This window comes from Phalangium opilio, unplaced genomic scaffold (genome assembly GCF_054372755.1).
Source record: "Phalangium opilio isolate 3A_F unplaced genomic scaffold, DU_Popi_V2 ptg000038l_1, whole genome shotgun sequence".
Taxonomy (NCBI): domain Eukaryota; kingdom Metazoa; phylum Arthropoda; class Arachnida; order Opiliones; family Phalangiidae; genus Phalangium; species Phalangium opilio.
In genome coordinates this window covers 5,413,066-5,439,570 of record NW_028324161.1, presented here as the reverse complement: position 1 = coordinate 5,439,570, position 26,505 = coordinate 5,413,066, and the positions used below count along the sequence as shown (strand labels likewise).

The 26,505-nt window shown below is 35.5% G+C and overlaps 1 protein-coding gene and 1 long non-coding RNA gene across 2 annotated transcripts in view; one reads left to right on the top strand and one right to left on the bottom strand.

Annotated features, from left to right (window-relative positions):
• Nucleotides 1-26,505, bottom strand: part of LOC149682794 (uncharacterized) — a 524,355-nt gene that overhangs the window by 441,091 nt on the left and 56,759 nt on the right. The window lies entirely within an intron of this gene.
• Nucleotides 1,243-5,936, top strand: LOC149682796 (uncharacterized). Its single transcript, XM_089834428.1, has 8 exons — nt 1,243-2,209; nt 2,270-2,415; nt 2,674-2,868; nt 2,955-3,036; nt 3,186-4,061; nt 4,147-4,338; nt 4,506-4,677; nt 4,875-5,936. Exons 1-8 carry the CDS (start codon nt 2,033-2,035, stop codon nt 5,243-5,245), a joined length of 2,211 nt encoding a protein of 736 aa, XP_089690554.1. The 5' UTR covers nt 1,243-2,032; the 3' UTR covers nt 5,246-5,936.

Genomic DNA, 26,505 nt, shown 5'->3' with positions numbered 1-26,505 from the left:
ACCAGGTAAGAACTTTTTGATGAATTTTTAATTAAGCACAACTAAATTCATATATTTGAGGGGTAGCTAAATGTTTGAAAATAATGGATTTACGAAATCAAATTTGGCTTATTACATTAGATTATGTACAAGATCCGTTTCATAATCTTATTATGGGTGTAATCAGACAAAACACGACAACCTTTGTATTTATGCATGAAATCAAAATTGAAATATTAAAAAATCAGTTTAAAAGAATTTAACGGTTTTACAAACGTGGGAATGGCAAGTTAATCGTGCAAAGCAAAATTTAAATAATCGTATTTGTTATGATAATGATTTCATCAGTTTCATATAATTAACCAACTGGTTAATTATATGCATATAATTAACCAATTGGTTAATTATTTGAAATATAATAAACCAATCCCTATCAAATAGCATTTAAATTGGGTAATTTTTACACTTGAAAATTAATGAATCCTGAAAAATCATTAAATCTTAGAAATTCCAATCTAAAACTTAACATTGAAATAGTTTTTTTGCTTGTATGTTTAATATTTTTAAATTTGAAATAGTTTTAGATTTCAAAGTTGAAAATAAGTTTAAATAAGTATAGAAAAATATACAAATAATATAGTGAAGCGTGACAAAAGAAATAGTTTGCAGTCCTTCCCTTTTGTGCCGGATGAAAGACGAGGTGTCCTTTCCTGCCTCCGCCACATTTAGGTTCGGCAGGGAGGGTAGTGTTTTTTTTTTTGGAACTTTCTTTTACATGACTATTCCAGAACATTTTAAAGACGAGAGAGTCTCAGAGCCATCGAAAAAAGATTGTTCTTCCACTTCTAAAAGAGTAATGTCAGTTCTACGTATGCAAACGTCATAGCCTTCTATCTCTTAGCTCAGTGTCATCCCCCTACCGAGCGCGTACAGTACAGTGCGCCTAGAGGGAGGAATCATACACTGTGTACTTCCCTCTCTACCGACACTACTCTATAAAAGTACGCAGAAACGAGCGAGGAAAATAAATGCTGCAGTCCATTATTTTTCTAAATTTTAAAACCAGACTTTTTCAATTTCACTACTCTTAAGTTTTTACACTGGTAATAAAAAAAGGAAATACCATTGATAAAGAATGCGCTTGAAGAAATTTGTTTTCACACGACAGGATAGGCAACTCCCTATCTCGGACGACAGCTTATTCTGTATATACTCTGTTACAACATCAGTTACCATCACGCGCAAACCTAGGTCTCTATGTAACCTAGCTTTGCGCGAGCTGACAAGAGGTTAAAAAGCTTCAGGATATTTCAAATCCTGAATATTTATATTTCATTCGTCTCTTGTCAGCACGCGCAAATCTACGTTACATAGAGACCTAGCTTTGCGCGTACTGACAACCGAAGCGGTAACAGAGTATATACAGAATAAGCTGTCGTTCGAGATAGGGAGTTGCCTATCCTATAGCGTGAAAACATTTCCGCACGCGCATTCTTTATCCAATGGAAATAACTTTAATAATGAAATATGATAAAATGAATGAGATGGCATCATACATCTTTCCTCTACACCATCCCACCCAAAAGGCACCGTGTGTGCAATATTATGTATAGAGAAATCATTTACTGGATTTAAGTCGACTTAACAATTAATTACGATGATTTAATTTGTAAAGACCCATGGGATAATATATTTTTATAACATTTACACCATGATTAATCGGACTGTATCACTATTAAATTGATTACACACGTTTAAACTATGATGAGTACGATTTAACATAACGTTTTCTATAAAAGGAAAATAAAGAAAACATTAATTAGTTTAAAATTAAAGGTTTGTCCAACATTTCTCAAATCAAATCTTGACTATTTTAGTTTTGACCTCTCTGATTTAAGCGTTCCTTGAGAGATGGGATCATAATTAAAAGATTCCTACCCAGTTAAAACAATGCTTCAATATTGACAAGTATGACTATAGAGTAATGACAGCCCCCTAGGTTCGACCGTGTTAAGCTCTAAGGGGAAATAACACGGGGTGCCATTAGTCTACAATGTTATTTAAAGTTTCTTGCGCAATAACTGCATCTCGGAAGGGTGTGGGTATGAAACTGATTGAAACCAGAATGATTATGTTTATTCGTCAGGTTTATGATAGTGATTTTGAAGAATTTGTGAACATGGACGAAGAAACTAAATTTGAAAATAAGATGAAGATTAAAGTGATAAAAGTTAGGAAGCTCATACCAATAGCACAAATAATTTCTTAATGTTTCAAAAAAACTTTACAGAGAAAAAGAGACAATGAAGACATTGTTTGTTCTCCTAAGAAAAAAACATTCGTGATATCTGAAATTGAAAGTGAAGAGACTGAAACGGAAAACAAAGCGTCACAAGTTGAAAATGAAGTTCTACGTGTCGAAGATGTTCCTTCATGGTAATGCAGAAATACTTGCATTGAAGGGGTTGGTTATGGTTATGTCACAATATAGTCTAAAATAAGGTGAAAAGGCACAAAACACTGTAATAGGGTAGATCTTTTAAATACTAGGCCAATCCCATCATTCGTAATTACAGTCAAAAGTACATCGTGTACAGTGACTGACCACAGGCAAAAATTATAGCTTCGCTTTTACGGGGTAACTGGACCTTGGTTTATTTGTCCAGAAAATATACAATTATTATAACTATATAGGATTGTGGAACCTAAAAAGCAGGTTGTTGGTGTTGGATCTCGCACGAATTTTGCGCTGGAATACACACTCCCAGAGCTACCAGACGTGTTTAGAAAAGCAGAGCTTTACGATGCCATTCCAAAGGAGAACAAACCCAAATTGAACAGGGAACTTATAAGTGTTTTATTTCATGACATCCTTAAAAAATATTCCCTGTAAGCAAATTATTTTTACTCCCTTAACTCTTTTGCCTCTTTGATGTATTTAAAATTAATCTTCAATAAAACGATTAATTTTCAAGGTATCCACCATCACACATGCTTGTAGCCAAAAAACTTATGTTGGAGTATCCACATTTGAAACAAAACTCTTCAGAAACTTATGTAAGTCACAAATTATTTGGTTAGATTAATTACCTAACTCCAAGCCAGCGTACAGAATTCACGTGCTAAGAATTTTTAATACCATTTATTTACGGCTTGCTATTTTATGTGAGGCTGATATTAAAATACAAGAAAATATTTTCAATTAGGAACCTTGGTACAAGCAACTAAGGGCGAAATATAAGAACTTTCGATTTGGTTTAAAAGGGATTTCTGAGGTTCAAAAAGCGAAATCGAAGTATGGAAAGAACTCTTACAAAAATAGCAGCCTTTCTCCCCCCGGAGCCAAGAGTTTCAGTGTTCCAACAATTAATACAGCAAATGTTAGTTCAACAAGCACGGCTTCAGTGGAGGTGGAAACATTTTCTCGCGACCAAACAGTTGAAGGCGATTCGTGTGATTTAACTGAACTAGGCAACTCAGAAATTTCGGAAAAAAATACTGAAGAAGGTTCTGAAATATTGTTGGAAGCGGGCGAGAACGATGTTGAAACTTCATTGGATTTGGGGGAGAAAATTTTTACAGCAACCGCCTGTACAACCGCGGCAAAATCGACGGAAACTACTGCTAAAGATGGATCAGAAATGGCTACAACATCTGCAAAAGATGGATCAGAAATGGCTACATCTGCTAAAGATGGATCAGAAATGGCTACATCTGCTAAAGATGGATCAGAAATGGCTACATCTGCAAAAGATGGATCAGAAATGGCTACAACATCTGCTAAAGATGGATCAGAAATGGCTACAACATCTGCTAAAGATGGATCAGAAATGGCTACAACATCTGCTAAAGATGGATCAGAAATGGCTACAACATCTGCTAAAGATGGATCAGAAATGGCTACAACATCTGCTAAAACCGCGGCAAAATCGACGGATACTACTGCTAAAGATGGATCAGAAATGGCTACAACATCTGCTAAAACCGCAGCAAAGGCTTCTGCTGCAAATGCTCAAACTAAAAGAAGAGCAACCTCAACAAAAGCAAGATCAACGAAATTATTTCTTTCAGAAGTTGATATAGTAAGTCAGCCATAGAAACTTAACGATTATATCATTAGAAAAGGCACGTGCCATTACTAACGAAATTGTTTTCATGAATTTGGAGAACATGGAACACGAGGCGAGTGTGAAAGATCACATTAAATACATGCAAGGAGAAATGCAACGAACCAAAATTGATTGGCCAGTTATAGACACAAAAATGGATCGAACATACGCAGACCGGCGGAAGCTGATAGAAAACACGACTGTGGATTGCGTACTACAAACGTATCCTGCACTCTGTGATTTCAGACAAGTAATATTGTATCTTATATAATTAAGCAGTCATGTGTTAAAGTTCAGGCTACAGCTAACTCCTAGATGCCTTCAAGAAAAAAATATTTCTTGTATCATCTTCAATACTGCGGAGGATAATTGGTTCCAATTTGAAATATTCATTATTTTTTCTGCTCTTTTTCTCAGATAAACTTGGAGTTCCAAAGAATCACTGGAGTTAACGTTGAGGAAAAATTAGCTCAATCTCTCGAGTTATATTCCTCAAAAATATGGAATTTGAATCAAAAAGAGTCTGTCGAGTTGAGGGCACAATTGATGGAAGAAGTGATAAAATTACCTGACAAACAATCAAGATCAGGTAAACAGTTATTTCTTACGTAAAAAATTAGTAATCACTGTAATTTTTTCGTATGCATGACCACCCAGTTCCTTTTTTAAATAATATGGGAATGTAAAAATTATTTCCTAAACATACGAACTAAATGGAAATATTCAGTAGTACCTTTTATAAGGAACATAATTACCTTAATTAATGAACATTTTTTTATATTTTAGTTGCCAAAATGACATCTAGCATATTGCTCATACCGGGAATATTAAAGGAGAGTCACGTGTCATTCTTTTGTAAAAAGAATGAAGTATCGAAACTACTAGTTTCACAGGGTGCTGCTCTGGTTCACACTGGAACCAAGCCCTTCGCTTGTGAAGAGTGGGAACTTTACGTTGATAAAAGAAGGGTGGCTTGCTCCTCGGATTTTTTTCAAGCCATATGCGCTTTTTTCTCCTCATTCTGGGTGTTCAATGTACATTACCCAAGTAATTTGGGAAGATCTTTGACTTTCATTGAAAATTGTTGTTTGGGTTTAAACGCCACAAAACTTTGTGCCCAAGTAAAAACATTAGCCAAGAAACTCAATCAAAAGTAAAATAAAATGAAACCAAAAGTAAACTAAGATAAAATTTCAAAAGAAAAATGAGTAGGAAAAGAAAAATAATAAAAGTTTACATTTGAATCTTTGTTTAAGTGTGGTTTTAATTGATCCTTACATTTTAATGGTGCAAGACTGGTTTAAGAAAATATTTCTAAACTAAAGTTGGAAAGTTAGCCATCTTTACGTGAACGTTTAGGCATTTTTATGTGAACCATTGGCACATTTATGATCCACTATGGCTTTAAAAGCATTAGGGACATTAATATAAAACCATAAGGGACATTAATATAAAACCATAAGGGACATTAATATAAAACCATAAGGGATATTAATATAAAACCATAAGGGATATTAATATAAAACCATTAGGGATATTAATATAAAACTATTAGGGATATTAATATAAAACTATTAGGGACATTAATATAAAACCATTAGGGACATTAATATAAAACCATTAGGGACATTAATATAAAACCATTAGGGACATTAATATAGAACCATTAGGAACGTTAATGTAAAACCATTAGGGACGTTAATGTAAAACCATTAGGGATATTAATATAAAACCATTAGGGATATTAATATAAAACCATTAGGGATATTAATATAAAACCGTTAGGGATATTAATAAAAACCGTTAGGTATATTAATAAAAACCGTTAGGTATATTAATATAAGACCGTTAGGGATATTAATATAAAACCGTTAGGGATATTAATATAAAACCGTTAGGGATATTAATATAAAACCGTTAGGGATATTAATATAAAACCGTTAGGGATATTAATATAAAACCGTTAGGGACATTAATATAAAACCGTTAGGGACATTAATATAAAACCGTTAGGGACATTTATATAAAACCGTTAGGGATATTAATATAAAACCGTTAGGGACATTAATATAAAACCGTTAGGGACATTAATATAAAACCGTTAGGGACATTAATATAAAACCGTTAGGGACATTAATATAAAACCGTTAGGGACATTAATATAAAACCGTTAGGGACATTAATATAAAACCGTTAGGGACATTAATATAAAACCGTTAGGGACATTAATATAAAACCGTTAGGGACATTAATATAAAACCGTTAGGGACATTAATATAAAACCGTTAGGGACATTAATATAAAACCGTTAGGGACATTAACATAAAACCGTTAGGGACATTAATATAAAACCGTTAGGGACATTAATATAAAACCGTTAGGGACATTAATATAAAACCGTTAGGGACATTAATATAAAACCGTTAGGGACATTAATATAAAACCGTTAGGGACATTTATATAAAACCGTTAGGGATATTAATATAAAACCATTATGGATATTAATATAAAACCATTAGGGATATTAAAATAAAACCGTTAGGGATATTAATATAAAACCGTTAGGGGCATTAATATAAAACCGTTAGGGGTATTAATATAAAACCGTTAGGGACATTAATATAATAAAACCGTTAGGGATATTAATATAAAACCGTTAGGGACATTAATGTAAAACCATTAGCGACGTTAATGTAAAACCGTTAGGGACGTTAATATAAAACCATTAGGCTTATTCCTATAAAACCATTAGGAATATAAATATAAACCTTTGTTTTATTCACCACCTCCCTAAGTTACTATTTTTGGAACCATAATGGTTTAGATTTTTACCTGTTCAGATGACAGCATGTTACCATTAACGGTTTTAAGCTACACCGTGTTAAATTTCATGGAACAATATTGGTTTACTGTAACCAGATTTAGAGGTTATAAATTAGGCCTAGTAATGGTTTAAACAAAAACCGGATAGCAAGTATTTGGAGTGTTTGAAGTTATACAAAAGGGCTCTTAAACACACATTAATGGTTTACATTTATGCCAAATATTCACAAAGCAAATTCTACCCATATTAAAAATGGCTTTTAATAAAACCATTTATTTTTAGTGGTTTGAAAAGAAGACTTTCAGGGTTTTCATTTGGGGAAAAAAATTTGATTACATTAATGGTTTAAATTTGTTCCATTATTTTTTTGAGTGTATAACTTGAACGCACCACTCTTAATACAGAGAAGCCTGCAGACTGTCTCATAACCAGACTAAAACCGAAAATGCGAGACTTGATATAGTAAAACCAGCGGAGTCTCATAAACAGACTAAAACTGAAAATGCAAGGCCTAATATAGAGAAGCCGGCGGAGTGTCTCATAACCAGACTAAAACTGAAAATGCGAGACTTAACATAGTCAAGCCGGCGGTTTGTCTCATAACCAAACTTAAACTGAAAAGGCGAGATTTGATACAGTAAAACCAGCGGACTGTCTCATAAACAGACTAAAACTGAAAATGCGAGGCTTAATATATTCAAGTCGGCTGACTGTCACATAACAAGATTAAAACTTGATCGTTCCAGAGTTAAAATGGAGAAACCAGCGGACTGTCTCATAACCAGACTAAAAATGAAAATGCTACTCTTAATAATGAGAAGCCAGCGGACTGTCTCATAACTAGAATAAACCTGAAAGTGCGAGACATAATATAGTCAAGCCGGCGGACTGTCCCATATCAAGATTAAAACTTGATCTTGCCAGAGTTAAAATTGAGAAGCCAGCGGACTGTCTCATAACCAGACTAAAACTGAAAATGCGAGACTTAACATAGTCAAGCCGGCGGACTGTCTCATAACCAAACTTAAACTGAAAAGGCGAGATTTGATACAGTAAAACCAGCGGACTGTCTCATAAACAGACTAAAACTGAAAATTCGAGGCTTAACTCAGAGAAGCCGGCGGACTGTCTCATAACAAGACTAAAACTGAAAATCCGAGGCTTAACTTAGAGAAGCCGGCGGACTGTCTCATAACAAGACTAAAAATGAAAATGCTACTCTTAATACAGAGAAGCCAGCGGACTGTCTCATAACTAGAATAAACCTGAAAATGCGAGACATAATATAGTCAAGCCGGCGGACTGTCCCATATCAAGATTAAAACTTGATCTTGCCAGAGTTAAAATTGAGAAGCCAGCGGAAGGTCTCATAACCAGACTAAAACTGAAAATCCGAGACTTAACATAGTCAAGCCGGCGGACTGTCTCATAACAAAACTTAAACTGAAAGGGCGAGATTTGATACAATAAAACCAGCGGACTGTCTCATAAACAGACTAAAACTGAAAATTCGAGGCTTAACTTAAAGAAGCCGGCGGACTGTCTCATAACAAGACTAAAACTGAAAATCCGAGGCTTAATATAGTCAAGTCGGCTGACTGTCACATAACAAGATTATAACTTGATCGTTCCAGAGTTAAAATGGAGAAACCAGCGGACTGTCTCATAACCAGACTAAAATGAAAATGCGACTCTTAATACAGAGAAGCCAGCGGACTGTCTCATAACTAGAATAAACCTGAAAATGCGAGACATAATATAGTCAAGCCGGCGGACTGTCCCATATCAACATTAAAAATTGATCTTGCCAGAGTTAAAATTGAGAAGCCAGCGGACTGTCTCATAACCAGACTAAAACTGAAAATGCGAGACTTAACATAGTCAAGCCGGCGGACTGTCTCATAACCAAACTTAAACTGAAAAGGCGAGATTTGATACAGTAAAACCAGCGGACTGTCTCATAAACAGACTAAAACTGAAAATTCGAGGCTTAACTTAGAAAAGCCGGCGGACTGTCTCATAAACAGACTAAAACTGAAAATTCGAGGCTTAACTTAGAGAAGCCGGCGGAGTGTCTCATAACAAGACTAAAACTGAAAATCCGAGGCTTAATATAGTCAAGTCGGCTGACTGTCACATAACAAGATTAAAACTTGATCGTTCCAGAGTTAAAATGGAGAAACCAGCGGACTGTCTCATAACCAGACTAAAATGAAAATGCGACTCTTAATACAGAGAAGCCAGCGGACTGTCTCATAACTAGAATAAACCTGAAAGTGCGAGACATAATATAGTCAAGCCGGCGGACTGTCCCATATCAAGATTAAAACTTGATCTTGCCAGAGTTAAAATTGAGAAGCCAGCGGACTGTCTCATAACCAGACTAAAACTGAAAATGCGAGACTTAACATAGTCAAGCCGGCGGACTGTCTCATAACCAAACTTAAACTGAAAAGGCGAGATTTGATACAGTAAAACCAGCGGACTGTCTCATAAACAGACTAAAACTGAAAATTCGAGGCTTAACTCAGAGAAGCCGGCGGACTGTCTCATAACAAGACTAAAACTGAAAATCCGAGGCTTAACTTAGAGAAGCCGGCGGACTGTCTCATAACAAGACTAAAAATGAAAATGCTACTCTTAATACAGAGAAGCCAGCGGACTGTCTCATAACTAGAATAAACCTGAAAATGCGAGACATAATATAGTCAAGCCGGCGGACTGTCCCATATCAAGATTAAAACTTGATCTTGCCAGAGTTAAAATTGAGAAGCCAGCGGAAGGTCTCATAACCAGACTAAAACTGAAAATCCGAGACTTAACATAGTCAAGCCGGCGGACTGTCTCATAACCAAACTTAAACTGAAAGGGCGAGATTTGATACAATAAAACCAGCGGACTGTCTCATAAACAGACTAAAACTGAAAATTCGAGGCTTAACTTAAAGAAGCCGGCGGACTGTCTCATAACAAGACTAAAACTGAAAATCCGAGGCTTAATATAGTCAAGTCGGCTGACTGTCACATAACAAGATTATAACTTGATCGTTCCAGAGTTAAAATGGAGAAACCAGCGGACTGTCTCATAACCAGACTAAAATGAAAATGCGACTCTTAATACAGAGAAGCCAGCGGACTGTCTCATAACTAGAATAAACCTGAAAATGCGAGACATAATATAGTCAAGCCGGCGGACTGTCCCATATCAACATTAAAAATTGATCTTGCCAGAGTTAAAATTGAGAAGCCAGCGGACTGTCTCATAACCAGACTAAAACTGAAAATGCGAGACTTAACATAGTCAAGCCGGCGGACTGTCTCATAACCAAACTTAAACTGAAAAGGCGAGATTTGATACAGTAAAACCAGCGGACTGTCTCATAAACAGACTAAAACTGAAAATTCGAGGCTTAACTTAGAAAAGCCGGCGGACTGTCTCATAAACAGACTAAAACTGAAAATTCGAGGCTTAACTTAGAGAAGCCGGCGGAGTGTCTCATAACAAGACTAAAACTGAAAATCCGAGGCTTAATATAGTCAAGTCGGCTGACTGTCACATAACAAGATTAAAACTTGATCGTTCCAGAGTTAAAATGGAGAAACCAGCGGACTGTCTCATAACCAGACTAAAATGAAAATGCGACTCTTAATACAGAGAAGCCAGCGGACTGTCTCATAACTAGAATAAACCTGAAAATGCGAGACATAATATAGTCAAGCCGGCGGACTGTCCCATATCAACATTAAAAATTGATCTTGCCAGAGTTGAAATTGAGAAGCCAGCGGACTGTCTCATAACCAGACTAAAACTGAAAATCCGAGACTTAACATAGTCAAGCCAAACTTAAACTGAAAAGGCTAGATTTGATACAGTAAAGCCAGCGGACTGTCTCATAACCAGACTAAAACTGAAAATCCGAGACTTAATATAGTCAAGTCGGCGGAATGTTTCAAAACAAGACTAAACTTGGTCGCGCCTGATTTAATATAATCTAGAGTAAGAAAAACAGGCAAAATTTAGAGCATTCGGAAGACTGTCAACCGCCTTATAAAATTAGTAAAAATAATGGACTGTTTACATTATTGCTTTTCGGCTTGTGTTTACGTGTATTATCAGTCCCGAGTTTTTAGGACACCTAGCGAACACACGGACTGTTAAAAGACTGTACTGTGGAGCGCATGTGCTACTGGGGCAGCCTTTATTCACAATCTGGCAGACTTGGGTAGAGTGGCGATAATTCATAATCGAGTATCGAATCTTTGTCGTAATGATGCTTGTTAGATGTTATGGCACTTTATGCATATATATATGATTGGTCTTGTGGCGCAATACTTTGAAACAAATCAGACGTTCATTAAAGGGATGGTGAAGTGGAAAAGAAAGTAATTTTTTATTGATTCTTCTATAAGACCAATCTGCATCGTGAAACATCCAGGAAATAACACCGAACGATTTTTAAACGACAATTAGTTTGAAATTTCATGGATAATTTTAAATAGGGATCTCCGACCAATCGCGTAGCACCCCGCCTTTTTATCAACAATTTTCTCATGGCACGCTCCGTGTTGAATCAATTTATTGCGAGATTTGAAAAAAATTGTACGATGTGACAATTGTGGCGCGAGACATGGAGTATGCCACGAGAATTTTGTTAACAAAAAGGCACGGCGTTACGGGATTGGTCGGAGTTCCTTATTTAAAACTATTCTTAAAATCCTAGCCTAATTTGTATATTAAAATCAATGGGAGGTATTTCTTGAATTTTTCATTGTGCAGACTGGTCTTGAATCGATAAAAAAACACCATGATTTCCACTTCCCGCTCCCTTTAAGAGAAAACTCGCGTTTTTTGAAGAGGAGAAGCGGTTTGAAAATATTGTTATTTTGGCCATGAGCCCATGATATCATAATATTTAGAACTCATATTAATTACGTCTACGTCTTCAGCCCGATTCATTGCACCCTAGTGAAAATCTCATTCATGATGGCATATGCGCTTCACGAGATCCCTTCAAATAGACATATTCGACTATTCTATATAAGAAACAACATCAGAGGAGATGGCTTCTATAATAGGAACGTTCGCTACGCGATTGAGCTTCGCTAAACGGAGCCTGGGGTTGCCCATAGCCTCCCGCGTTTAACGCAAATGTGAGGCCATTGAAAGATTTTTATTTTAGAAGCAGAAATAGGGAACAGAGTAATCTGGGTGCGCGTCAAAGTCCCGGACCCCCTTCCTCGGGACGGTGGGATATGAAAGAAGAGGGTGGTCTTAGCGACAAAGGTAAAAAGGAATCACGTATTTTTCGCCGTCCCAGTAAGCAACATCATAAAAACCTAGTTTAAGTGAGCCAATCTGAAATTTTAAACTTTTATTACGTGTTGGAGGGAGGGGCTCTATACTGGGCTATGAGTCGGACTGAATTAAACGCTAACCGTTCTCTATTCCTACCTCTAAAATTAAATCTATCTCTGTTGAGGCTTAATAATAAAGCCGACCGCAACCAAAGCATGGGCAAAGGCGTATTTCACAACTGACGTTCAAATGGAAAAGCCTAAAAATTTAACGAAAAAAATGAATGCCGGTAACAATGATCACAAATAACAGCTAACAGCTAAACGAACCCGAACGGTAAACACTTGAAGTTGGTCTCTCTACGCTGCTGGTCTGTTACTCCTTTCGTTTATTTTCTATGGCTAAACAACTAACTTTGGGAGGTATTGGCATATTAGGCCATTTGTGTTTTAACTTTTTAAGACTTTTATTGTAGTAGAAAAGAAAAACGACCCTGTTTAAAGAAACTTTGGATCAATTTTAATATTTAGTTAAAAGTTGAAATTTATTTATAAAATTTGGACGAAAATTTTTAAATAACAAGACTTCCTTTGAGTTTCAAATTGAAGAATGTTCGTGTGCTTTATTGAACTATTTTTTACAAAAAAGACAGTCACTTTCAGTTTCAATTGCTGCTTTTATTGGACATATCCTAGTCGTTAAAGGAAGGATGAAGAGGAAAAATAAAGTGATTTTTTGATCGATTTTTCTCATTATGAGACCATTATATGCACAGGGAAACATCCAGGAAATACAGTCTCCGAATGATTTTAAAATTCAAATTAGGTTCAGATTTTAAAGATAATTTGAAATAAGCACCATTGACTAATAGCTTAACGCCCAGCCTTCCTGTTAACAAAATTTCCGTTGCACGCTCTATATCTCGCGCCACGATAGTCACATCGCAAGCAACTTTTATTAAATCACGCGATAAATTTAATACGGCATGGAGCGTGCCACGAGAATTTTGTCAATAGGAAGGCAGGGCGTTACGCGATGGGTCGGAGGTCATTATTTCAAATTTTCCGTATAATCTGAACCTAATTGGAATTTCAAAATCATTCGGAGATATTTTCGGGATCGACTAATCTGCTGAATGTCTGAACGTCTGAACTGCCGAAAATAGTAGAATTCCTACTATAAAATTCTCCCATCCTACCAAACAGTAAACTGTCTGAACCTTTTTGACTATTTTGCTGAAATGCTGAATTCTGAACAGTGAACATTGAAATTAAAGTATGAGATCGTCTGAACGTTTTTGAATATTTGCTGAAATGCTGGATTCTGAACCGTGAACTTTGAAATTAATGTAAGATAGAGACTGTCTGAACTTTTTTGACTATTTTGCTGAAATGCTGAATTCTGAACCGTGAATTTGGAAAATGAAGTAGAATGGGGACCGTCTGAACTTTTTTGACTATTTTGCTGAAATGCCGAATTCTGAACCGAAATTAATGTAAGATAGAAACCGTCTGAACTTTTTTGACTATTTTGCTGAAATGCTGAATTCTGAACCGTGAATTTTGAAAATGAAGTGGAATGGGGACCGTCTGAACTTTTTTGACTATTTTGCTGAAATGCCGAATTCTGAACCGTGAATTTTGAAAATGAAGTGGAATGGGGACCGTCTGAACTTTTTTGACTATTTTGCTGAAATGCCGAATTCTGAACCGAAATTAATGTAAGATAGAGACCGTCTGAACTTTTTTGACTATTTTGCTGAAATGCCGAATTCTGAACCGTGAATTTTGAAAATGAAGTAGAATGGAGACCGTCTGAACTTTTTTGACTATTTTACTGAAATGCCGAATTCTGAACCGAAATTAATGTAAGATAGAGACCGTCTGAACTTTTTTGACTATTTTGCTGAAATGCCGAATTCTGAACCGTGAATTTTGAAAATGAAGTAGAATGGAGACCGTCTGAACTTTTTTGACTATTTTACTGAAATGCCGAATTCTGAACCGAAATTAATGTAAGATAGAGACCATCTGAACTTTTTTGACTATTTTGCTGAAATGCCGAATTCTGAACCGAAATTAATGTAAGATAGAGACCGTCTGAACGTTTTGACAATTTTGCTGAAATGCTGAATTTTGAACCGTGAATTTTGAAAATGGAGTAGAATGGGGACCGTCTGAACTTTTTTGACTGTTTTGCTGAAATGCCGAATTCTGAACCGAAATTAATGTAAAATAGAGACCATCTGAACTTTTTTGACTATTTTGCTGAAATGCCGAATTCTGAACCGAAATTAATGTAATATAGAGACCGTCTGAACGTTTTTGACTATTTTGCTGAAATGCCGAATTCTGAACCGTGAATTTTGAAAATGAAGTAGAATGGAGACCGTCGGAACGTTTTTGACTATTTTGCTGAAATGCCGAATTCTGAACCGTGAATTTTGAAAATGAAGTAGAATGGAGACCGTTGGAACGTTTTTGACTATTTTGCTGAAATGCCGAATTCTGAAACGAAATTAATGTAAGATAGAGACCGTCTGAACTTTTTTGACTATTTTGCTGAAATGCCGAATTCTGAACCGTGAATTTTGAAAATGAAGTAGAATGGAGACCGTCTGAACTTTTTTGACTATTTTACTGAAATGCCGAATTCTGAACCGAAATAAATGTAAGATAGAGACCGTCTGAACTTTTTTGACTAATTTGCTGAAATGCCGAATTCTGAACCGTGAATTTTGAAAATGAAGTAGAATGGAGACCGTCTGAACGTTTTTGACTATTTTACTGAAATGCCGAATTCTGAACCGAAATTAATGTAAGATAGAGACCATCTGAACTTTTTTGACTATTTTGCTGAAATGCCGAATTCTGAACCGAAATTAATGTAAGATAGAGACCATCTGAACTTTTTTTACTATTTTGCTGAAATGCCGAATACTGAACCGAAATTAATGTAAGATAGAGACCGTCTGAACGTTTTAACAATTTTGCTGAAATGCTGAATTTTGAACCGAGAATTTTGAAAATGGAGTAGAATGGGGACCATCTGAACTTTTTTGACTGTTTTGCTGAAATGCCGAATTCTGAACCGAAATTAATGTAAAATAGAGACCATCTGAACTTTTTTGACTATTTTGCTGAAATGCCGAATTCTGAACCGAAATTAATGTAAGATAGAGACCGTCTGAACGTTTTTGACTATTTTGCTGACATGCCGAATTCTGAACCATGAATTTTGAAAATGAAGTAGAATGGAGACCGTCGGAACGTTTTTGACTATTTTGCTGAAATGCCGAATTCTGAACCGTGAATTTTGAAAATGAAGTAGAATGGAGACCGTTGGAACGTTTTTGACTATTTTGCTGAAATGCCGAATTCTGAAACGAAATTAATGTAAGATAGAGACCATCTGAACTTTTTTGACTATTTTGCTGAAATGCCGAATTCTGAACCGAAATTAATGTAAGATAGAGACCGTCTGAACGTTTTGACAATTTTGCTGAAATGCTGAATTTTGAACCGTGAATTTTGAAAATGGAGTAGAATGGGGACCGTCTGAACTTTTTTGACTGTTTTGCTGAAATGCCGAATTCTGAACCGAAATTAATGTAAAATAGAGACCATCTGAACTTTTTTGACTATTTTGCTGAAATGCCGAATTCTGAACCGAAATTAATGTAATATAGAGACCGTCTGAACGTTTTTGACTATTTTGCTGAAATGCCGAATTCTGAACCGTGAATTTTGAAAATGAAGTAGAATGGAGACCGTCGGAACGTTTTTGACTATTTTGCTGAAATGCCGAATTCTGAACCGTGAATTTTGAAAATGAAGTAGAATGGAGACCGTTGGAACGTTTTTGACTATTTTGCTGAAATGCCGAATTCTGAAACGAAATTAATGTAAGATAGAGACCGTCTGAACTTTTTTGACTATTTTGCTGAAATGCCGAATTCTGAACCGTGAATTTTGAAAATGAAGTAGAATGGAGACCGTCTGAACTTTTTTGACTATTTTACTGAAATGCCGAATTCTGAACCGAAATAAATGTAAGATAGAGACCGTCTGAACTTTTTTGACTAATTTGCTGAAATGCCGAATTCTGAACCGTGAATTTTGAAAATGAAGTAGAATGGAGACCGTCTGAACGTTTTTGACTATTTTACTGAAATGCCGAATTCTGAACCGAAATTAATGTAAGATAGAGACCATCTGAACTTTTTTGACTATTTTGCTGAAATGCCGAATTCTGAACCGAAATTAATGTAAGATAGAGACCATCTGAACTTTTTTTACTATTTTGCTGAAATGCCGAATACTGAACCGAAATTAATGTAAGATAGAGACCGTCTGAACGTTTTAACAATTTTGCTGAAATGCTGAATTTTGAACCGAGAATTTTGAAAATGGAGTAGAATGGGGACCATCTGAACTTTTTTGACTGTTTTGCTGAAATGCCGAATTCTGAACCGAAATTAATGTAAAATAGAGACCATCTGAACTTTTTTGACTATTTTGCTGAAATGCCGAATTCTGAACCGAAATTAATGTAAGATAGAGACCGTCTGAACGTTTTTGACTATTTTGCTGACATGCCGAATTCTGAACCATGAATTTTGAAAATGAAGTAGAATGGAGACCGTCGGAACGTTTTTGACTATTTTGCTGAAATGCCGAATTCTGAACCGTGAATTTTGAAAATGAAGTAGAATGGAGACCGTTGGAACGTTTTTGACTATTTTGCTGAAATGCCGAATTCTGAAACGAAATTAATGTAAGATAGAGACCGTCTGAACTTTTTTGACTATTTTGCTGAAATGCCGAATTCTGAACCGTGAATTTTGAAAATGAAGTAGAATGGAGGCCGTCTGAATTTTTTTGACTATTTTTCGGAAATGCTGAATTGATAATATGCCGGGGGAAGGGCAACTAAATGAACTTCAAGGTCTGTCGACAGAAGTATAGCTATGGTATTTTTAGGACATACAGAATTTACCAAAACCATTCATTTTTGGTAAAGTAATCTGAGAAATTTCCAAATTATTGTGTGAAGAAAATTTTAGAGATTCCAAAAATAAGGAAAAGGAGAATATAAGCGGGAAGTTGCGAAAATTACATTAGCGATAATTTAGTTTCTAAAAAAAGCATTAAACCAATATTTTGGGAAAAAGGCACTAATTGGTTTTTAAGTAACTAGGGTTTTTCAACTAAAATTTTCTTTTTCCAAAATTTTTTTACTCAAATAAAATGAGACCTTTTCTGAAATTTTTCTCAAGTAAAATCCACCTTTTTAAGAATTTAGATGCTTACTTCATTTACAATACAAATAAAATGGGACCTTTTCATAATTTTTCCCAATTAAAATCCACCTTTTCAAATATTATTTGCATAAATTTCATAATTTTAATAGATTCTGCTTTTATTTGTGAGATCTAGAATTCAGCAATTCAGCAAAATAGTCAAAAACGGTTCAGAGGGTCTCTATCTTACATTAATTTCCAAGTTCACGGTTCAGAATTCAGAATTTCAGCAAAATAGTCAAAAAAGTTCAGACGGTCTCTATCTTACGTTAATTTCGGTTCAGAATTCGGCATTTCATCAAAGTAGTCAGAAAAGTTCTGACGGTCTCCATTCTACTTTATTTTCAAAATTCACGGTTCAGAATTCGGCATTTCATCAAAATAGTCAAATAATTTCAGACGGTCTCCAATCTACTTCATTTTCAAAATTCACGGTTCAGAATTCAGCATTTCAGCAAAATAGTCAAAAAAGTTCAGACGGTCTCTATCTTACATTAATTTCAGTTCAGAATTCGGCATTTCAGCAAAATAGTCAAAAAAGTTCAGACGGTCTCTATCTTACGTTAATTTTGGTTCAGAATTCGGCATTTCAGCAAAATAGTCAAAAAAGTTCAGACGGTCTCTATCTTACATTAATTTCGGTTCAGAATTCGGAATTTCAGAAAAATAGTCAAAAACGTTCAGACGGTCTCCATTCTACTTCACTTTCAAAAATTCACGGTTCAGAATTCGGCATTTCAGCAAAATAGTCAAAAAAGTTCAGACGGTCCCTATCTTACATTAATTTCGGTTCAGAATTCGGCATTTCAGCAATAAAAAAGTTGAGACGGTCTCCATTCCACTTCATTTTCAAAATTCACGGTTCATAATTCGGCATTTCAGCAAAATAGTCAAAAAAGTTCAGACGGTCTCTATCTTACGTTAATTTCGGTTCAGAATTCGGCATTTCATCAAAGTAGTCAGAGAAGTTCTGACGGTCTCCATTCTACTTTATTTTCAAAATTCACGGTTCAGAATTCGGCATTTCATCAAAATAGTCAAATAATTTCAGACGGTCTCCATTCCACTTCATTTTCAAAATTCACGGTTCATAATTCGTCATTTCTGCAAAATAGTCAAAAAAGTTGAGACGGTCTCTATCTTACGTTAATTTCGGCTCAGAATTCGGCATTTCATCAAAGTAGTCAGAAAAGTTCTGACGGTCTCCATTCTACTTTATTTTCAAAATTCACGGTTCAGAATTCGGCATTTCATCAAAATAGTCAAATAATTTCAGACGGTCTCCAATCTACTTCATTTTCAAAATTCACGGTTTTGAATTCAGCATTTCAGCAAAATAGTCAAAAAAGTTCAGACGGTCTCTATCTTACGTTAATTTTGGTTCAGAATTCGGCATTTCAGCAAAATAGTCAAAAAAGTTCTGACGATCTCTATCTTACATTAATTTCGGTTCAGAATTCGGAATTTCAGAAAAATAATCAAAAACGTTCAGACGGTCTCCATTCTACTTCACTTTCTAAAATTCACGGTTCAGAATTCGGCATTTCAGCAAAATAGTCAAAAAAGTTCAGACGGTCTCTATCTTATATTAATTTCGGTTCAGAATTCGGCATTTCAGCAATAAAAAAGTTGAGACGGTCTCCATTCCACTTCATTTTCAAAATTCACGGTTCATAATTCGGCATTTCAGCAAAATAGTCAAAAAGGTTCAGACGGTCTCTATCTTACGTTAATTTCGGTTCAGAATTCGGCATTTCATCAAAGTAGTCAGAAAAGTTCTGACGGTCTCCATTCTACTTTATTTTCAAAATTCACGGTTCAGAATTCGGCATTTCATCAAAATAGTCAAATAATTTCAGACGGTCTCCAATCTACTTCATTTTCAAAATTCACGGTTCAGAATTCAGCATTTCAGCAAAATAGTCAAAAAAAGTTCAGACGGTCTCTATCTTACATTAATTTCGGTTCAGAATTCGGCATTTCAGCAAAATAGTCAAAAAAGTTCAGACGGTCTCTATCTTACGTTAATTTTGGTTCAGAATTCGGCATTTCAGCAAAATAGTCAAAAAAGTTCAGACGGTCTCTATCTTATATTAATTTCGGTTCAGAATTCGGCATTTCAGCAATAAAAAAGTTGAGACGGTCTCCATTCCACTTCATTTTCAAAATTCACGGTTCATAATTCGGCATTTCAGCAAAATAGTCAAAAAGGTTCAGACGGTCTCTATCTTACGTTAATTTCGGTTCAGAATTCGGCATTTCATCAAAGTAGTCAGAAAAGTTCTGACGGTCTCCATTCTACTTTATTTTCAAAATTCACGGTTCAGAATTCAGCATTTCAGCAAAATAGTCAAAAAAAGTTCAGACGGTCTCTATCTTACATTAATTTCGGTTCAGAATTCGGCATTTCAGCAAAATAGTCAAAAAAGTTCAGACGGTCTCTATCTTACATTAATTTCGGTTCAGAATTCAGCATTTCAGCAAAATAGTCAAAAAAGTTCAGACGGTCTCTATCTTACATTAATTTCGGTTCAGAATTCAGCATTTCAGCAAAATAGTCAAAAAAGTTCAGACGGTCTCTATCTTTAATTTCAATGTTCACTGTTCAGAATTCGGCATTTCAGCAAAATAGTCAAAAAGGTTCAGACAGTTTAAGGTTTTGTAGGATGTTAGAATTTTATAGTAGGAATCCTTTATATTCAGCAGTTCACACGTTCAGATATTCAGCAGATTACTCGATCCCGATATTTTCTGGATGTTTCACTATGCAGAATGGTCTTATAATTAGTAGAAGAATCGATAAAAAATTATTTGATTTTTCATTTCACCCTCCCATTAAACACATTCTTAATCGTATTCTAAAAGACAGACATAAACTCTAATGAATCTCTGAAAAGGCGAGATTTGATACAGTAAAACCAGCGGACTGTCTCATAAACAGACTAAAACTGAAAATTCGAGGCTTAACTTAGAAAAGCCGGCGGACTGTCTCATAAACAGACTAAAACTGAAAATTCGAGGCTTAACTTAGAGAAGCCGGCGGACTGTCTCATAACAAGACTAAAACTGAAAATCCGAGGCTTAATATAGTCAAGTCGGCTGACTGTCACATAACAAGATTAAAACTTGATCGTTCCAGAGTTAAAATGGAGAAACCAGCGGACTGTCTCATAACCAGACTAAAATGAAAATGCGACTCTTAATACAGAGAAGCCAGCGGACTGTCTCATAACTAGAATAAACCTGAAAATGCGAGACATAATATAGTCAAGCCGGCGGACTGTCCCATATCGACATTAAAAATTGATCTTGCCAGAGTTAAAATTGAGAAGCCAGCGGACTGTCTCATAACCAGACTAAAACTGAAAATCCGAGACTTAACATAGTCAAGCCAAACTTAAACTGAAAAGGCTAGATTTGATACAGTAAAGCCAGCGGACTGTCTCATAACCAGACTAAAACTGAAAATCCGAGACTTAATATAGTCAAGTCGGCGGAATGTTTCAAAACAAGACTAAACTTGGTCGCGCCTGATTTAATATAATCTAGAGTAAGAAAAACAGGCAAAATTTAGAGCATTCGGAAGACTGTCAACCGACTTATAAAATTAGTAAAAATAATGGACTGTTTACATTATTGCTTTTCGGCTTGTGTTTACGTGTATTATCAGTCCCGAGTTTTTAGGACACCTAGCGAACACACGGACTGTTAAAAGACTGTACTGTGGAGCGCATGTGCTACTGGGGCAGCCTTTATTCACAATCTGGCAGACTTGGGTAGAGTGGCGATAATTCATAATCGAGTATCGAATCTTTGTCGTAATGATGCTTGTTAGATGTTATGGCACTTTATGCATATATATATGATTGGTCTTGTGGCGCAATACTTTGAAACAAATCAGACGTTCATTAAAGGGATGGTGAAGTGGAAAAGAAAGTAATTTTTTATTGATTCTTCTATAAGACCAATCTGCATCGTGAAACATCCAGGAAATAACACCGAACGATTTTTAAACGACAATTAGTTTGAAATTTCATGGATAATTTTAAGTAGGGATCTCCGACCAATCGCGTAGCACCCCGCCTTTTTATCAACAATTTTCTCATGGCACGCTCCGTGTTGAATCAATTTATTGCGAGATTTGAAAAAAATTGTACGATGTGACAATTGTGGCGCGAGACATGGAGTATGCCACGAGAATTTTGTTAACAAAAAGGCACGGCGTTACGGGATTGGTCGGAGTTCCTTATTTAAAACTATTCTTAAAATCCTAGCCTAATTTGTATATTAAAATCAATGGGAGGTATTTCTTGAATTTTTCATTGTGCAGACTGGTCTTGAATCGATAAAAAAACACCATGATTTCCACTTCCCGCTCCCTTTAAGAGAAAACTCGCGTTTTTTGAAGAGGAGAAGCGGTTTGAAAATATTGTTATTTTGGCCATGAGCCCATGATATCATCTAATTTAGAACTCATATTAATTACGTCTACGTCTTCAGCCCGATTCATTGCACCCTAGTGAAAATCTCATTCATGATGGCATATGCGCTTCACGAGATCCCTTCAAATAGACATATTCGACTATTCTATATAAGAAACAACATCAGAGGAGATGGCTTCTATGCTAGGAACGTTCGCTACGCGATTGAGCTTCGCTAAACGGAGCCTGGGGTTGCCCATAGCCTCCCGCGTTTAACGCAAATGTGAGGCCATTGAAAGATTTTTATTTTAGAAGCAGAAATAGGGAACAGAGTAATCTGGGTGCGCGTCAAAGTCCCGGACCCCCTTCCTCGGGACGGTGGGATATGAAAGAAGAGGGTGGTCTTAGCGACAAAGGTAAAAAGGAATCACGTATTTTTCGCCGTCCCAGTAAGCAACATCATAAAAACCTAGTTTAAGTGAGCCAATCTGAAATTTTAAACTTTTATTACGTGTTGGAGGGAGGGGCTCTATACTGGGCTATGAGTCGGACTGAATTAAACGCTAACCGTTCTCTATTCCTACCTCTAAAATTAAATCTATCTCTGTTGAGGCTTAATAATAAAGCCGACCGCAACCAAAGCATGGGCAAAGGCGTATTTCACAACTGACGTTCAAATGGAAAAGCCTAAAAATTTAACGAAAAAAATGAATGCCGGTAACAATGATCACAAATAACAGCTAACAGCTAAACGAACCCGAACGGTAAACACTTGAAGTTGGTCTCTCTACGCTGCTGGTCTGTTACTCCTTTCGTTTATTTTCTATGGCTAAACAACTAACTTTGGGAGGTATTGGCATATTAGGCCATTTGTGTTTTAACTTTTTAAGACTTTTATTGTAGTAGAAAAGAAAAACGACCCTGTTTAAAGAAACTTTGGATAAATTTTAATATTTAGTTAAAAGTTGAAATTTATTTATAAAATTTGGACGAAAATTTTTAAATAACAAGACTTCCTTTGAGTTTCAAATTGAAGAATGTTCGTGTGCTTTATTGAACTATTTTTTACAAAAAAGACAGTCACTTTCAGTTTCAATTGCTGCTTTTATTGGACATATCCTAGTCGTTAAAGGAAGGATGAAGAGGAAAAATAAAGTGATTTTTTGATCGATTTTTCTCATTATGAGACCATTATATGCACAGTGAAACATCCAGGAAATACAGTCTCCGAATGATTTTAAAATTCAAATTAGGTTCAGATTTTAAAGATAATTTGAAATAAGCACCATTGACTAATAGCTTAACGCCCTGCCTTCCTGTTAACAAAATTTCCGTTGCACGCTCTATATCTCGCGCCACGATAGTCACATCGCAAGCAACTTTTATTAAATCACGCGATAAATTTCATACGGCATGGAGCGTGCCACGAGAATTTTGTCAATAGGAAGGCAGGGCGTTACGCGATGGGTCGGAGGTCATTATTTCAAATTTTCCGTATAATCTGAACCTAATTGGAATTTCAAAATCATTCGGAGATATTTTCGGGATCGACTAATCTGCTGAATGTCTGAACGTCTGAACTGCCGAAAATAGTAGAATTCCTACTATAAAATTCTCCCATCCTACCAAACAGTAAACTGTCTGAACCTTTTTGACTATTTTGCTGAAATGCTGAATTCTGAACAGTGAACATTGAAATTAAAGTATGAGATCGTCTGAACGTTTTTGACTATTTGCTGAAATGCTTTATTCTGAACCGTGAACTTTGAAATTAATGTAAGATAGAGACCGTCTGAACTTTTTTGACTATTTTGCTGAAATGCTGAATTCTGAACCGTGAATTTTGAAAATGAAGTGGAATGGGGACCGTCTGAACTTTTTTGACTATTTTGCTGAAATGCCGAATTCTGAACCGAAATTAATGTAAGATAGAGACCGTCTGAACTTTTTTGACTATTTTGCTGAAATGCCGAATTCTGAACCGTGAATTTTGAAAATGAAGTACAATGGAGACCGTCTGAACTTTTTTGACTATTTTACTGAAATTCCGAATTCTGAACCGTGAATTTTGAAAATGAAGTGGAATGGGGACCGTCTGAACTTTTTTGACTATTTTGCTGAAATGCCGAATTCTGAACCGAAATTAATGTAAGATAGAGACCGTCTGAACTTTTTTGACTATTTTGCTGAAATGCCGAATTCTGAACCGTGAATTTTGAAAATGAAGTAGAATGGAGACCGTCTGAACTTTTTTGACTATTTTACTGAAATGCCGAATTCTGAACCGAAATTAATGTAAGATAGAGACCGTCTGAACTTTTTTGACTATTTTGCTGAAATGCCGAATTCTGAACCGTGAATTTTGAAAATGAAGTAGAATGGAGACCGTCTGAACTTTTTTGACTATTTTACTGAAATGCCGAATTCTGAACCGAAATTAATGTAAGATAGAGACCATCTGAACTTTTTTGACTATTTTACTGAAATGCCGAATTCTGAACCGAAATTAATGTAAGATAGAGACAATCTGAACTTTTTTTACTATTTTGCTGAAATGCCGAATTCTGAACCGAAATTAATGTAAGATAGAGACCGTCTGAACGTTTTGACAATTTTGCTGAAATGCTGAATTTTGAACCGTGAATTTTGAAAATGGAGTAGAATGGGGACCGTCTGAACTTTTTTGACTGTTTTGCTGAAATGCCGAATTCTGAACCGAAATTAATGTAAAATAGAGACCATCTGAACTTTTTTGACTATTTTGCTGAAATGCCGAATTCTGAACCGAAATTAATGTAAGATAGAGACCGTCTGAACGTTTTTGACTATTTTGCTGAAATGCCGAATTCTGAACCGTGAATTTTGAAAATGAAGTAGAATGGAGACCGTCGGAACGTTTTTGACTATTTTGCTGAAATGCCGAATTCTGAACCGTGAATTTTGAAAATGAAGTAGAATGGAGACCGTTAGAACGTTTTTGACTATTTTGCTGAAATGCCGAATTCTAAAACGAAATTAATGTAAGATAGAGACCGTCTGAACTTTTTTGACTATTTTGCTGAAATGCCGAATTCTGAACCGTGAATTTTGAAAATGAAGTAGAATGGAGACCGTCTGAACTTTTTTGACTATTTTACTGAAATGCCGAATTCTGAACCGAAATTAATGTAAGATAGAGACCGTCTGAACCTTTTTGACTAATTTGCTGAAATGCCGAATTCTGAACCGTGAATTTTGAAAATGAAGTAGAATGGAGACCGTCTGAACTTTTTTGACTATTTTACTGAAATGCCAAATTCTGAACCGAAATTAATGTAAGATAGAGACCATCTGAACTTTTTTGACTATTTTGCTGAAATGCCGAATTCTGAACCGAAATTAATGTGAGAAAGAGACCATCTGAACTTTTTTTACTATTTTGCTGAAATGCCGAATTCTGAACCGAAATTAATGTAAGATAGAGACCGTCTGAACGTTTTGACAATTTTGCTGAAATGCTGAATTTTGAACCGTGAATTTTGAAAATGGAGTAGAATGGGGACCGTCTGAACTTTTTTAACTGTTTTGCTGAAATGCCGAATTCTGAACCGAAATTAATGTAAAATAGAGACCATCTGAACTTTTTTGACTATTTTGCTGAAATGCCGAATTCTGAACCGAAATTTATGTAAGATAGAGACCGTCTGAACGTTTTTGACTATTTTGCTGAAATGCCGAATTCTGAACCATGAATTTTGAAAATGAAGTAGAATGGAGACCGTCGGAACGTTTTTGACTATTTTGCTGAAATGCCGAATTCTGAACCGTGAATTTTGAAAATGAAGTAGAATGGAGACCGTTGGAACGTTTTTGACTATTTTGCTGAAATGCCGAATTCTGAAACGAAATTAATGTAAGATAGAGAACGTCTGAACTTTTTTGACTATTTTGTTGAAATGCCGAATTCTGAACCGTGAATTTTGAAAATGAAGTAGAATGGAGGCCGTCTGAATTTTTTTGACTATTTTTCGGAAATGCTGAATTGATAATATGCCGGGGGAAGGGCAACTAAATGAACTTCAAGGTCTGTCGACAGAAGTATAGCTATGGTATTTTTAGGACATACAGAATTTACCAAAACCATTCATTTTTGGTAAAGTAATCTGAGAAATTTCCAAATTATTGTGTAAAGAAAATTTTAGAGATTCCAAAAATAAGGAAAAGGAGAATATAAGCGGGAAGTTGCGAAAATTACATTAGCGATAATTTAGTTTCTAAAAAAAGCATTAAACCAATATTTTGGGAAAAAGGCACTAATTGGTTTTTAAGTAACTAGGGTTTCTCAACTAAAATTTTCTTTTTCCAAAATTTTTATACTCAAATAAAGTGAGACCTTTTCTGAAATTTTTCTCAAGTAAAATCCACCTTTTTAAGAATTTAGATGCTTACTTCATTTACAACACAAATAAAATGGGACCTTTTCCTAATTTTTTCCCAATTAAAATCCACCTTTTCAAATATTATTTGCATAAATTTCATAATTTTAATAGATTCTGCTTTTATTTGTGAGATCTAGAATTCAGCAATTCAGCAAAA